This window comes from Metarhizium album (genome assembly GCF_000804445.1).
Source record: "Metarhizium album ARSEF 1941 chromosome Unknown scaffold_49, whole genome shotgun sequence".
Taxonomy (NCBI): Eukaryota; Fungi; Ascomycota; class Sordariomycetes; order Hypocreales; family Clavicipitaceae; genus Metarhizium; species Metarhizium album.
Genome location: NW_024467623.1, coordinates 23,797 through 36,784, shown reverse-complemented (window position 1 = coordinate 36,784; position 12,988 = coordinate 23,797). Strand labels below are relative to the sequence as shown.

Below are 12,988 nucleotides of genomic sequence, written 5' to 3'. Positions count from 1 at the left end.
GCACGTTCGTTTCCAAAAGGTTTTTCCCGGCTGCGCATTGTGTTTGGCGGGCAAGTACCGAGTTTTCACAATGTCGGCTTTCTTTGCACTCGGCCTTGCCGGGTTGCTTTGCATTCTTTCAAGCTTACGAATGAAGACGGGCGGGCCCGCAGAGCGGCCCATGTCTGAATGGAATCTGTGCTTGGAAAGGCTGCTGCGGGGAACCAACAACCCCGACGTTGGCCCCCCGCCGCCGCTATTCCACACTGAACATGGAAGAACGCGCCTCCTATTTCTCGTCTCTACTCCCGCCAGCTTGGCTTCGTTTGATTTCTCCAAGTTGGCATCGTCATGTGTCAGTCGAGTGTACCTCCCGGGAAAGTTGACCATGCATGTACTCCGTACGATGGAGCTAATCCAAATCAGGAAAGGCACTTTTTTTTTTTTTTCAGCCACACGGCTGCTGCTCTGCGCCTTCCAACAACCACCGCCCACAACTTTACGGTAGCTGCTTCAATTTTTACTAAAGCTACAATTGATGCATCCTTCCAAATTCAGACTCGTCGTAAATGCATGAATCAGAGCAGCATAATCAACTCTCAGTATACGCGTGCTTAGGTTCCCTACTTCCCGTTGACAGCGCTCTCAACTGAGACGACGGCACGGGTCACACCGTATTCACAAGCATTTACCGAGTTGGCGCGTCTGCAATATCAACTCGAATTCTCGGTATTGACTGACGAAGGGTACTAGAGAAACCCAAAAGCACAACGTATGAATTGTAGCAATTCCAGCGACACAACAATTCCAGTCCCTCCTATTTCTAGACCGGGGAGCGCCCTCTGCCGCGACGGGAATCCATGCAACCGAACGTTTGTTTATTTCTTGTCGGGAGGAGGGGGGCCACCAGTGGTCGGGAGGCCCATGAAAATCTTGAAGTAATCCTACAACGAAATACTATGATTAGTGACGACGAGGCAAAAAAAGAGAAGAAGAAGAGGAACAAGAGAGAGGGAGACAGCAGGGAAAGAGAAACAGATTTCGTGGCATGGACTGAAAGCTTACATAAATCATCCACTGGAGACCAGTCAGAGTGCCAATCATGACGATACGGACGGGGAGACCGTTCCAGAGTCCCCTGAATCCAATTTCCCCGTATATGCGGTTCATGACGGTCCCAAATCCCTCGCCAGGTTTTCGATAGGCATTCAGTTTGCTGACCATGACATCGGCCGGGTGGGAGACAACGGCACATAGGATGCCAGCGAGGTATCCGCCAGTAAAGGAAACACCAGTTTGAGCAGCCTTGCCGTAGTCGCTCTTCTGTCCGGGAAGACGGTCGTAAATCTTTTCAACAATGGTCTCAAACGAAGCAAACTTCATCATGGTGTAGGGGATCTGACGTCCCCACAACGGGTACAGTCCCTTGTACAGGCCGGCGCGTCCTTCCTCGGCGACAATGGTGTTGATGCCGTGCAGCGTACCGGTATAAGGGTTTGGAATGGTGCCCTGCATGCGCACCTTGACGGCCTCAAAGGGACAAAGAGCAATGTCGGCCAGGAACTCGGCGGAAGCAGAGGCGGCGAGATAGAGGCCGGTCTTGTACCTGTAGGCGGCTTCTGGGCCAGCAATGTCGCCGTACGTCTTCTTGAAGTACTCATACCAGCCGTACTTGAAGGATCCCTGGGCACTGTACCCAAACAGGGTAGGGCTCCAGCCAGTCATGATGCCGCGGAGCCCTTGGGCGCGGTAGATGTTGCCCCATGCCTGGAAGTTACCGGTGTAGAGCTTCGAGTCGACTTGACGACGGGTCTTGACGAGGTCGAGGGGCGTCACGGCGGTGTGGGTGAGGCCCTGGAGAAGCAAACGTTGCCGTGAGCAAAAAAGAGCACACCACACGGACGGGCGCGAATACTGGCCAGGGGCAGCCGGGGCACGAGACTCACACACGCCATGAGACCGCCAACGGTGCAAGCAGCGTAGTACCTGCCCGAGTACAGCTCAATCTTGCCGGCCTTGGCCTGCGCGGCGGAGCTGGCCTTTTCGAATTCTCTTGTTGCCTCCGCGCCAAGCTTGTGCGCCTTTTCCCTTGCATCTTCGACCACGGAATACACGGTGAAAAGCTCGCGTCGAGCCTGGTTGGGTGTCGGCGTGGACGCGGTGGTTCCCAACGGGGTGACCATGGACCTCTTGAGCGCTTCAGGCGGTGGGAAGAGGTGTGACATTGTGACGTTGGGCCTTGCTCTCCCAAGGATCGGACGATGGTCGATTCAAGGATGCGTCTGCAAGTGCGTGACAGAGGTTAGAGCTGGATGTGTTGACATGCAATGGCGGCCTCGTCTCAGTCGACAGCAGCACCGAGGCGTCGTGATCGACGTGGCACTTGGCATATGACGACAGCGGCGGCCATGACTTTGTGAAGGGGGGCTTCGACGCGAGGCTATCCGCGGATTCCGAACATCTCTCGGGCTATGAACAGGTCGAGGCGACTCACTGAATAGGTATAAGCGGGATCCAGGTCCCGACAGTCCCGGAGGAGGAGAGCCGAGGAAGCGCTACGGGCTGGGTGAGTGATTGCCGCGACGATGTTTGAAGCAGGAGAGCCAGAAACGAGTCGATGCAGCGAGTGAAGTGAGACGTTGGAGGTTCGAGACGTGACTGGCCGTGGCTGCCATGGTGACATCACCTTGCCGTCCAATGCGAGACAGGAACTGCCTGCCCCTCACTCGGCCGTGAGGCTTGCGGGGAGGATTGGATACGACTTTTGTCTTATTTTAACTACCTTGTTTCTTTTCCGTCGCAAGTTCCTTTCCATGCGGCCTGCCTTTTTGCTTCACAAGCCGACTGCCGATGTTTGCCTTTATGCTTGCCATGCTCGTCTCGGTACGATGCATCCTCGTTGGGTTGATTGTGGGAGGGAGGTCCGGAGCAAGTACGGAGTACCTCCTCGAGGTACTACTTACCTACCTACCTTACCTACCTACCTAGGTACGGAGTACCTCCTCGAGGTACTACGTACCTACCTACCTAGGTACCTACCTACCTAGGTACCTACCTAGGTACTACTACTAGTACCTTAAGTAGGTTACTTAAGTACCCACATAAGGTAGGCACGTGCTCCGTACCCTCGCCGTCGAGAAGCTCTCAACGCGGGGCCGCGCCCCACATGCGGCCTCGAGCCCAGCTCACAAAGTCACGACTCCAAAACTCGACCTGTCCCGAGTCCAGACCAACCAGCCAGCCGCGCCCAACCGTCTCGTCCGCGCTGCAACAAATCATCCACTCCAAAGTGGTCGCGTCCGCCCGCCCAGCCCGCACCAGCTTCCCCCGAAGCAATGGCTGCGCAGACCGCGACCGTCCCCGTCGTCGACGGCCCGTCCGACAAATCCTTCCAGTCCAAATGGTCCTCTCGGTATCGCGGGGTACGTGCCCACGGCCATCCATCTCTTGCTCCCCGCCCCTTCTCCCTCCCAAGCCAGCCGCAGACGCGTCAAGTCTCGCTCACGCCCGTCGCCAGGCCACCGTCCAGGACCTCGAGCCCCCCGCCGCCCTGTCCCTGAACCCCTCGGACGCCATCTCCCTCGCTCTCCTGTCCGCCTTTGAGCGCGAGTACACCCACCTCACCGTCGTCGACTCCCAGACCCGCGCCCTCCTCGGATACATCTCCATCCCGCACCTCCAGACCCTGCTGGACAGCGGCAAGGTCAAGCCCCAGGACCCCGTCTCCTCCGCCATGACGCACTTCCAGCGCCGGAACCGACGGTACAAGGTCATCACCCTCGAGACGCCCCTCGAGCAGCTCGAGGAGTTCTTCCGCGGCGGCCAGACCGACGGCCCGTGGAGGGAGGAGTTCGCCGTCATCACCGACGAGAACAGGAGATTTGTCCTGGGCGTCGCCACCGCACAGGACCTGGAGGAGTTTGTCAGGAGAAGACCTGCCTGAGCGAGACAAGAGAAAGACACACCGCGGGACCACGTGACAATCTACATCATCTGTTCCTGATCAGATGGGGGGCCAGGGGGGGGAGGGGCGGAACGGTAACAAGGAGCGAACTGTACTCCCTACGAGGAATCATCATTTCAGCCCGCTTTCTCGACGTTTTGCCGAAAGAGAAGCCTTGCTTCCCACGGGTTCACGACCCCATGTTCGCCTCGCCTCGCCCCGACATGCCATGTGCATATCACATCCCCAGCCCGAATGGATATAATTGCGTGTCCTTGTCCTCGCTCGCAGTCAGTCCAACGAGATGCATTTGCCCGTCGCCCAACCACGCCAATATGCCATCGTGTGTCATGATCCATGGTGCCCCGGCTGGCTGTTGTTCGCATCTATCTGGACGCTTGGCGTGCTATCCGGCTCCTTGTTCCACCATGTTTCGTAGGCGTATCGAGAACACTGGTTTGACAACTCTCAACTATTGGTCAGTCCTATGTTCAAGTCAATCTCTAGTGTTTATCAACATAGCTTTGCCATCAAAAGTCGCCATGTGCCGTCCTTCGCAAGCGCCCGTCGGTCGTTCCGTCATTCGGCAAGATCGTGACGTAACCCCCCAACATGCTGTGTTTATCTACTACTTTATCCATGTGCACAAGGTGTCGCCAACACGTCATTCATGTCTCTCAATGTGCTCCTGTGCGGTAGTCCAAAAGCCCCAATTCGGCCCAGATACCTTGTTGCTCCTCTCTTGTCAACTAACGACCTTCTTGGACAATTCTACTTGATAGCATCATGTATTCTTCGTCACAGCTGCTCGGCCATTCTCCTAGCCACAAAGACCAAAACGCCACCTCCATGGCCACCAAACATGGCACCAACCATCCAAGCCCACCTCCCAAAGGAAACCGAAATGTGCTCCGTGGCGCTCACAAAAAATAGAAATATTCAAAATTTCATACCCAGTTTTCAAGATCCAGGTTTCCCCCGGTATATTGATGTAAATCCCGTCGAGACCCCGCGAACAAAAACCGCACAATCGCAAATCAACAACCCCTGCCGGGTGTGAGTTGCTCCAGTACACACAGCCGTTAGCATCAAGAAAGAGGGAGAACCGTCATGGACAAATCCAACGGCTCCAAGTGCATCCCGCTCAAAAAGAAGCCGGGAAATGGACCAGGATCAGTCCCGCTGTCTAGTAATCCACCTCTTCGGCGCTGATTACAGCCTGTTGTGGCTTGCCGCCTGAGGCATCATTCTCAGATGGCAAGTCCCCGAAAGTCTGTTTGTATCGCGCCAGTTCTTGTTTTTGCTTCGCAAAGAAATCGAGTATCGTCGACATGGGGCCACGAAGGTCATTGAGTTCTTTGATGATCGGTTGCCCGAGAGCCAGATGTCGCATTGAAAGGGTCGAGACACATGTCTGCCACACACACGCGCGCGCACATGTTAGCTTAGTGCCAAACAAACATGTAGCAAGCGGGCCGGCGGCACAACTTACCTCTATTCTGCTCACTTGGTGTTCCATAAAGTTGAGCAAGAACCTTTCCGTCACCTCTCCACACCTCGATCTCATGCGTTCCAAGAGCTCAGTCTCTGGTGGTTGCAGGCCAGATCCCCTTACTTCTTCGAGCGTGCTGCACAGCATCTCCAAACGAAGGCTAACTCTCCAGAGTGCCCAAATGCTTTCTGGGTCGAAAGACAACTCACTACCGGGGGCAAGAATGACAGGCCTTTCAAGACAATCATCCCGTCGCTCATGCTGCTGGTGCTGATCTATTCGTCCAGCCAAGGCGTGGGGATACAAAGAGTACACAACTTCAGGATTTTCCAGTCCCTTGAGCTTCTTCTCTCCCATCTCCTTAACTTCGAACCCCTGGGAGGTAAGAGATCTCAGGTCCTTTCGGATCGTGGCCGCAAACGACTCATCTTCGAATGCCTCGTCAGATCCGGCGGAGCTATTACGCTCGCTGTCTTGGTAATTTTCCAGGCATCGCTGAATCTCCGAGATGAAATCAGAGGAAACAGTAATTTGACCGCCGTCTGCCACCGTCGAAATTCTGGATGCCTTGTTGACCATGGGGCCAAAGTAATCCATGCGGCGCGTCACAGGATCCGTCTCGCTGACGCAATCTCCATAATGGATACCCATTCTCACAGACAACCCTTTGAAAATCAAGGCGCCCTCTTTATCATATATGGGCTGGCACGACATGGAATTCAAAACTTCGGACGGCCAGCTGACATCCAGCAGTTCCATCTGGACTGCAAAGCACCAGAGAAGCGCAGAAGTCGCTGTGGGAAACGAGACCATGAAGGCATCGCCTTCGGTCTTGACTTCGTACCCTCCAATTCTGCGTAATTGACGCCGCATAACCTCATTGTGCAGCTTGATGGCAGACCTCATCGCGCTCGAGTACATCTCCCAGAGTGTCGTCGAGTTCTTGATGTCGGTGAATACAATGGACACATTGCCAGTTGGTGCAGGAATCTCGGCTTCGAGTCTGTTGAGTGACGAGTCCAGCACATCTCCCTTTGCTTTGCGTATTCGTCTGGTAGAGAATACTTGGGTATCGTCCGGTATCCCTGAAGGATACAGAGACATGCTAGTGCCGCGATGCAAGCGAGATCGCTCAACTCTCCTCTTGAGGTCAGCAACGCCAATCATCATGACCATAATCTTCCCAGACGCGCCGTATGCCATGGCCAGATCACGCAACTTTTGGGCTGCTCTCATGAGGTCCTGCCGCTCGGATCGGGCAATATCTGTAATAAGACCTGGAGCAAGATACTCCCAAAGCTCACGGGTGGCCAGCAAGATAATTTCATCGTGCTCCTTGATCGTCATTTGGGTAACGTGGGGCGCCGCCTGCACTGCGGGCATCAGATCGACATAGCCGAAAGCCCGGGAAACTTGAAGCAAGTCGTTCAATCGGCCGTTGCGGGACACCCAACCCCCGGCTTCCCTGATCCTCGAGCGTTCCGATGGCTCCGCCGGATCATGCTTTCTTGTGAGAATCTCATGCTTGCCGTCTGTTTTGATGACCATGGCTTGGACGTCACCGACGTTGGCGACATAGAGCTCCGTGGCTTGCAGGTACAGGACTGTAGCTACGCCGCCGGAGTTCAAGTCCTCCTTACTGAGTACGACCGGTTGCGCTGAGCCCCTATGAGTCGCCTTGGATCTTTCCTCAGAGTGTTGGACGGCAACCGTGACCAGGTCTTTGTTCAAGCCCAAAAACGCCCTTCGCAATGCGTCGGTTGGAGTGTCATCTGGTTTGTTCTTTATAGCTTTCAGTTCCGTGGCGAATATATGGCCAAAGTTCTCATGCAGATACTTTGCTATCTTGGAGCCACCGCTTGACAAGGCTTGGCCATCGAATAGACCCAGCAGCATCTCCGTTTCGGACGAGTTGAACCGAGGCACCACAAGATCTACCGTTGACAAGTGCTCGTTCTTGCCCAGCGTGTCCGCCATACCGTAGGGGAGGTGACCGGCCAGTGAGCCAGATGTCCGAACTCGTCTGTCCTCGCTCTGGTCGGGGATGCTGGGCTGCGTCAAGGTGACGTCCATGAGACCTAGGATTCTCAGGTTCAGCAACCGGCTAAAGTCGGTGTACTGCTCCCGGTTCACTGCGCCAGGTCCATCTGGCCCACCCCATGCCGTCTGCTTGATTTCCAGTCGCTTGTTGCCGGAAAGGTTAAGGTAGCGCAGATTGGGGTTCAGGTTCCAGTTCCAATCGTAGGGCACATTTGAAATGTTGTACTTCAGGTAGTTATTGCCGCAGTCCAGGACGGCCAGCTTCTTGGCCCTCGAAATGTCCGCAGGCAAATTGGTGAATTTATTTCCGTTGATGTACAAGGTCTGCAAAAGACTCGACTCCTCCAGGTCGTCAGCGGGCAGCGAAGTCAGGCCGTTGCCAGACAGGTACAACTCCACAAGCTGGGGCCAGTTCTTGATCGATCTTTGAGGCATATCACTGATTTCATCATTATACGAGAGGTTAAGGACGCGCAGTTCGGAAAGCAGGATAATCTGGTCAAAAACATCGTCGTCCAGCCGGTTGTCAGCAATATACAAGTTTCGAAGTGATCCGGCAAAGGTATTAGTAAGCCTCGAAGAAAGTCCAGAATCCTTCCTAGTGGTAGTTGGCGGCGATGCAGTGGAGTTGGTAGCCTGGGAGGCTGCTCGAGAAACAACAGACGTCTTACGCCCACCCTTTCCATAGACGGACACCACGGAGCTCTTCCTGTCTGTCGTGGTCAAGACTGGTGAGGGGCCAACACTAAGAAGGGTGCTCGAGGCTTGGCTTGGGCGTCGGTCGTCAGCAAGGTCCTCGGAGCTGGGATTTGACGGTATTGGATTCAGGGTTAAAGGTTTGCCATTTTGCACGGGAGGAGGCCCCGTTGGTTCCTCGCCAGGAACTCGCGGCGGCCTCGATGCGGGTTTGGGGAATGTCTCGAGCACGTTTGACGATGCATTGAAGGTCTCCAGCTTGTTGGCCCACCAAATTTCCATGGGCAGTTTTGAAATGTTGTTTCCTCGTACGTCCAGGACTCGAAGTTCGGTAAGGCAGCCAATTTGAGGGGGCAGTTCACCCACAGAATTGTTAGCGATGCTGAAGTGCTCTAAGCGGCTTAGCGTTCCAATCTGCTGGGGCAAGGAGACAAAGTAGTTTCTGTCCAAAACTAGCGTCTCGAGATTTATCATGCTGGAGAATGCGGAATCGATACTGGCAAGTTGAGCGTGCGACAGGTTGAGGGTCTTCAGAGTAGGAACAGGCTCAATAATCTCAAACTTGGTAAGCGGGTTTGAGTTCAGCTTGAGTTGTCGAATAGTTTCAAACTTTCCGACAAAGGAGGATATGTGGTTGTGGGCAGCAGTCAGAATCTCCAGCTTGGGGAGTTCTGAAATGATGTCAATACTTGTAATAGAGTTATACTTGATGTCCAACTCTCGCAGACTCAGCAGCTGGCGAAAACCTTGAGGGACTTCTTCAGCCAATCTGTTATTGGTCATCAAGAGCTTTTCCAGGTTCTTCAAGTTGCCGAGCTCGTCCGGAAGGGTTGCAATGGCGTTGAAGCTAAGATCGAGATCAACCAGGCTGTGCAATTGACACAAGAATGGAGGAAACTTGTCGAGAAAGTTGGACGAGATATTCAAGCTGCGAAGGGCCTGGTAGGCCCCAAAGTATGGTGGGAGATGGGTCAGCCTATTGTTCGCTAGGTTCATCTTGAGCAACCCAGTCAGCGAATTCAATTCTGCATGCTCCAACTGTTCCAGCCTATTATTGGATACGTCCAAGAAAGTGAGCCTGCCAGCTCGTCCTAAGCTCAGCGGTAGCTTTCTCGCCTCGTTGTTATTATATTTGATATCTCGAAGTTGTTTGCAGGATTGGATAAAGTCTCGAGGAACATCAAGAGACAGGTTTCTAGACAAGTTTAATGAAATAATGTCGGCCGCCTTTTTGTACAGGGATATAGGAATAGTAACGAGATTGCGTCCTGAAAGATCGACATAGTTGAGCTTCTGCGAACGGGATATGCCCAAATCCATGGTCTTGGCATGAAAATCGCTTTCCCGGGCGGACAAGAACATGAAACGGCAGAGGTAGCCGTTGTCCTCTCGACCCAGCTCCTCGATTCGATCCTTCTCCTCATACCCAACCTGTTGGAGCAGTCGCTTTTGCATAAGCAAGGGTCGTTCGGCCGGTGCCAATACTCGAATGAGATCATGCTTCTTCATGATGATGTGATAGTTCTCCAGGCCGTCAACCACATAAGTCTTCTTAATAACCTGCGATATGACGTCGGTAACTGTAGCGTCGAGTACCATCGAATGCGTCGAAAACGTGCCATCAGATCGGAATATTCGGATAAAATATGAAGCCAACTTCTCGTCTGGCCGCGGTGGGCTACCGATCTCGTCCACTTCGGGCACGTCCTCGGAATTGTCTTCGGTGTTCCTGCGAACAGCCCAACTGTCTGGGGCATCCCATCGACCCTTTGGGCCTTCAATCGAGGATTCTCTCTGGTCACCGTCGATGCTATTGATAAAAGTCGAATCCATGGGCGTCAAGGGCGGCGGCCTTGTCAAGATGCCCTCCATATCATTCAGGTTGGTATCAAGGTGATATACATGGCCCGGGTCATTATAATCCGTGGGGCCGATGGCTTCGTCAGTATAATCACAAGCCCTTTGAGGTCGGGTCTTTTTGGAAAATGGGAATTTGTTGTTGAATGTGGCGGCACGGTGAGCCGCAATCCGAGGATCCAGCATGTCACCTGGTTCGGGAGTCCCCGGATAGTATCCAGGAAAGATATCGGGCCGTTGGATGTCTGCCTTTGAAGGTTTGGCCTGCAACGACTTGGTTGATTGGGGCAAATCTCGCAACTTGGATGCGGCGTCGTCCTTGTCCCTGTGGTGGCGTCGAAGGCGCCCCAGAATACCGCGCCGTCCATGTTGACCCGGTGAGGTTGAGCCGTCTGCATGAAGACCAGACCTTGAACCGGGTGGTCCGCTGTTGGCACTAGGTGTCGGACTGTGTGCTCTTGTTCGTTGGTTAAGCATACCGATCGACGGGCGGTCCCTTATTTGTTGTGCAGAGCTAAGCGAGTCCTCTCTACTAGCAGTCGGTCTCAACGTCCTAGGGTCATCATTACTTTTGTTCTGTCGGTGGTGGTGGCTGTGCAGATGATGGACAGGTCCAGATCGGGCGGACGACGAGGACTTGGGCGGATTCTGGCCGGCGGAGCTTTCGTAACGCTCCCGATCGGGCCCAGTCAGTATATCGCGAACAGGCGCTTCCCCGTAACGAGCAATGTCCTAACAAAAGAGTCCAAAGTATTAGCTAGCAGCCACGGTAGCTCAAGCAGGTGCCATGAACAAAACGAACACGGGCAAAACAATACAAAGCATTGAGATATCCAGTACAACAGAAAGGGGACGGTAACAGGCCAGATAAAAACCTTCTGGACACCGAGATCGCGCGGAAATACCAAAAAATAAAAAAATGGCATGGATTCATGACAATGAACAGGGGGGTGCGGGTGGAAGAACCGAGCGAGACGGCCGCTGGCAGTGACTTTTTTGGAGGAGATGAAGATCGGTCACCGGGGGCTGAGGCAGTAGACAGGACAGGCGAACAGGACAGGCGAAAACGAGGCGAAAAAAAGAAGGGCTCACCCACCGTATTATCCTGATAGAGGAAAGGAACGACTTCTGGATTTGGCACAGGAGTTCTTGGCCTCGAGGAAGGCGACTGTTCTCGGTCGGTCGCGTTGGAGTAGTTGCGATCGCGTTGGGTTGGACGGCCATGGCTATAAGATCGTGACCGTTGATCCTTGCCAGGGACTGAGATAGGAAGGCTACTCTCTGAGCTGTCATGGCCGGGAAACTCCTCGCCAAAAAAACCTTGAAGCTTCCGGAATCCACCGCGATTAACGCTGGTTTTCGAGCCCTGACTACTGGCGGTTGTAACAACGCTGGCGACTGAAGGTCGCCTGCCGTCCATGTTATCATAGAGTGCATCGGCATAGTCCTGGCTGATGGAACCAGAGCCAGTCCCCGGACGGCCTGTCGCTGACGGCAATCCGGGAGACAGCTGTGACGTAAGAGACAAGCTATCGCTGGAATCATTATAGAAGGTCGTGGTCAACCCCTTGGGAGAGGACCCGGCGGGCAAGCCTGAAGACGTCCATGGGGCAATTTGGGAGCTTGCCGCCAAGCTGCCCCCAGAGTGGCTGTGGAGCGGCTGCTGGGCTTGCGATGACGATGGTGATGATGAGTGCGGCGGATGTGAACGAGTCGGCTCGAGAACGGCAAGATCACGGCGGTAGTTGGTAAGGTCGCTCAATCGACGATCTTTGGGTGGGACACTGGGAGCAGAGTTTGACAACGGTGGTGACAGAGTGCCTCGAGTAGCTGTTGTAGATGTGGGAGATATTTGGGCGTCGTCCTTGGAGGTTCTAATGCAGGAGTTTGTCAGCCAAGCACAAGTGGGCCTTTTGATGTTTTACCAAGACGGGAATTGTGTTTGGAACTGGGGTCGATGGAGCTGCGATGTCCCAAGCGTAGTAATGAGTCTCGAGCTCTAAACAAACGATGGAAAGATACAGAGCCTCTCGGTCGGCTCCTCGGCCACAGCCAGATGCTGGACGCGCATCCAGGGCAACGGTGGAGGGGACTCGGAACGACCAACTGACCTCCGGCGATAACCACTACCATCTGTGGCGATGCGCATATTGGATCCCCGGCGAGCGCTCATGGAGCCTAGGGGAGGCGTCGAGGGCTTTACGGTTATGGAAGAGCGAGTACTGCTGTCGGTGCCGGCACTCGCGCTCGTAAACGAGCTGATGCGGGAGACGGCCTCATTGTCCGTCATTGTCGGCAGGCCGTGCTTGCGCAAGCGTCGGCCATATCCTTGGGAAGGTGTATCCAAGTCGAGGCGCATTCATGTCCTAGGCGACATTTGGGGCATGAACTGCGTTACGTTGGGTTGCGTTGCGTCGGTGTTGTGTTAAGGGTGTCGTCGTAGGGTTTGGCAGTGTGACCTCAGACGGCAGAGAGGACGGGCAAAGGATGGATGGGTCTGGTCGGATCGATTCGGTGGGCGATGGAAGAATCTTGGTTGTCGAAAACGGCGACAAGGCGTTGCGGCTGCCCAGACAGAGGAGGAGCGATGCGGTGAGGGAGTGACTGCGAGGATTGGGGATCGAGGACTGAGGATCGAGGGTCGAGGGTTGAGGGTTGCGGGTTCAGGATCGAGGGTTGGCTAGCAGCTTGGCCGCGAAAAAAGAGACGATCAAATGGACATGGAGAGAAGAGCTGGATGAAGATGCTAGAGTGCACCCAACCTGTCTCTCTGGTGGGCTGGAGGCGAACACTCGATGCTCACGCCGGCAGCAAGAAGTAAAGTGGTGAGGCTGCGGAGACGTGGGCGGCACTAAAAAGCCAACGACCAGGCGGGAGAGGCAGCAGCTCGACCAGACATGGCATGGACCAGTCAGTATCCGTGAATGATTGGAGCTCAGGCGCTGTCTGGTGGGATCACGGAGCACCCAAGCAGTGGCGCC

The 12,988-nt window shown here is 54.4% G+C and overlaps 3 protein-coding genes across 3 annotated transcripts; 1 reads left to right on the top strand and 2 right to left on the bottom strand.

The window, feature by feature from the left end:
- Positions 1-857: 857 nt before the first annotated feature.
- On the bottom strand, positions 858-2,204 carry MAM_08275 (mitochondrial phosphate carrier protein 2; the record flags this gene model as incomplete). Its single annotated transcript, XM_040827073.1, has 3 exons — positions 858-923; positions 1,045-1,833; positions 1,926-2,204. 3 exons carry the CDS (start codon positions 2,202-2,204, stop codon positions 858-860), a joined length of 1,134 nt encoding a protein of 377 aa, XP_040674919.1.
- A 941-nt stretch (positions 2,205-3,145) lies between these two features.
- MAM_08274 (uncharacterized protein) lies at positions 3,146-3,922 on the top strand (the record flags this gene model as incomplete). Its single annotated transcript, XM_040827072.1, has 1 exon — positions 3,146-3,922. One exon carries the CDS (start codon positions 3,146-3,148, stop codon positions 3,920-3,922), a length of 777 nt encoding a protein of 258 aa, XP_040674918.1.
- Positions 3,923-5,108: 1,186 nt separating this feature from the next.
- MAM_08273 (adenylate cyclase, ACY) lies at positions 5,109-12,297 on the bottom strand (the record flags this gene model as incomplete). Its single annotated transcript, XM_040827071.1, has 4 exons — positions 5,109-5,336; positions 5,415-10,739; positions 11,104-11,881; positions 12,119-12,297. 4 exons carry the CDS (start codon positions 12,295-12,297, stop codon positions 5,109-5,111), a joined length of 6,510 nt encoding a protein of 2,169 aa, XP_040674917.1.
- Between the last annotated feature and the right edge of the window lie 691 nt (positions 12,298-12,988).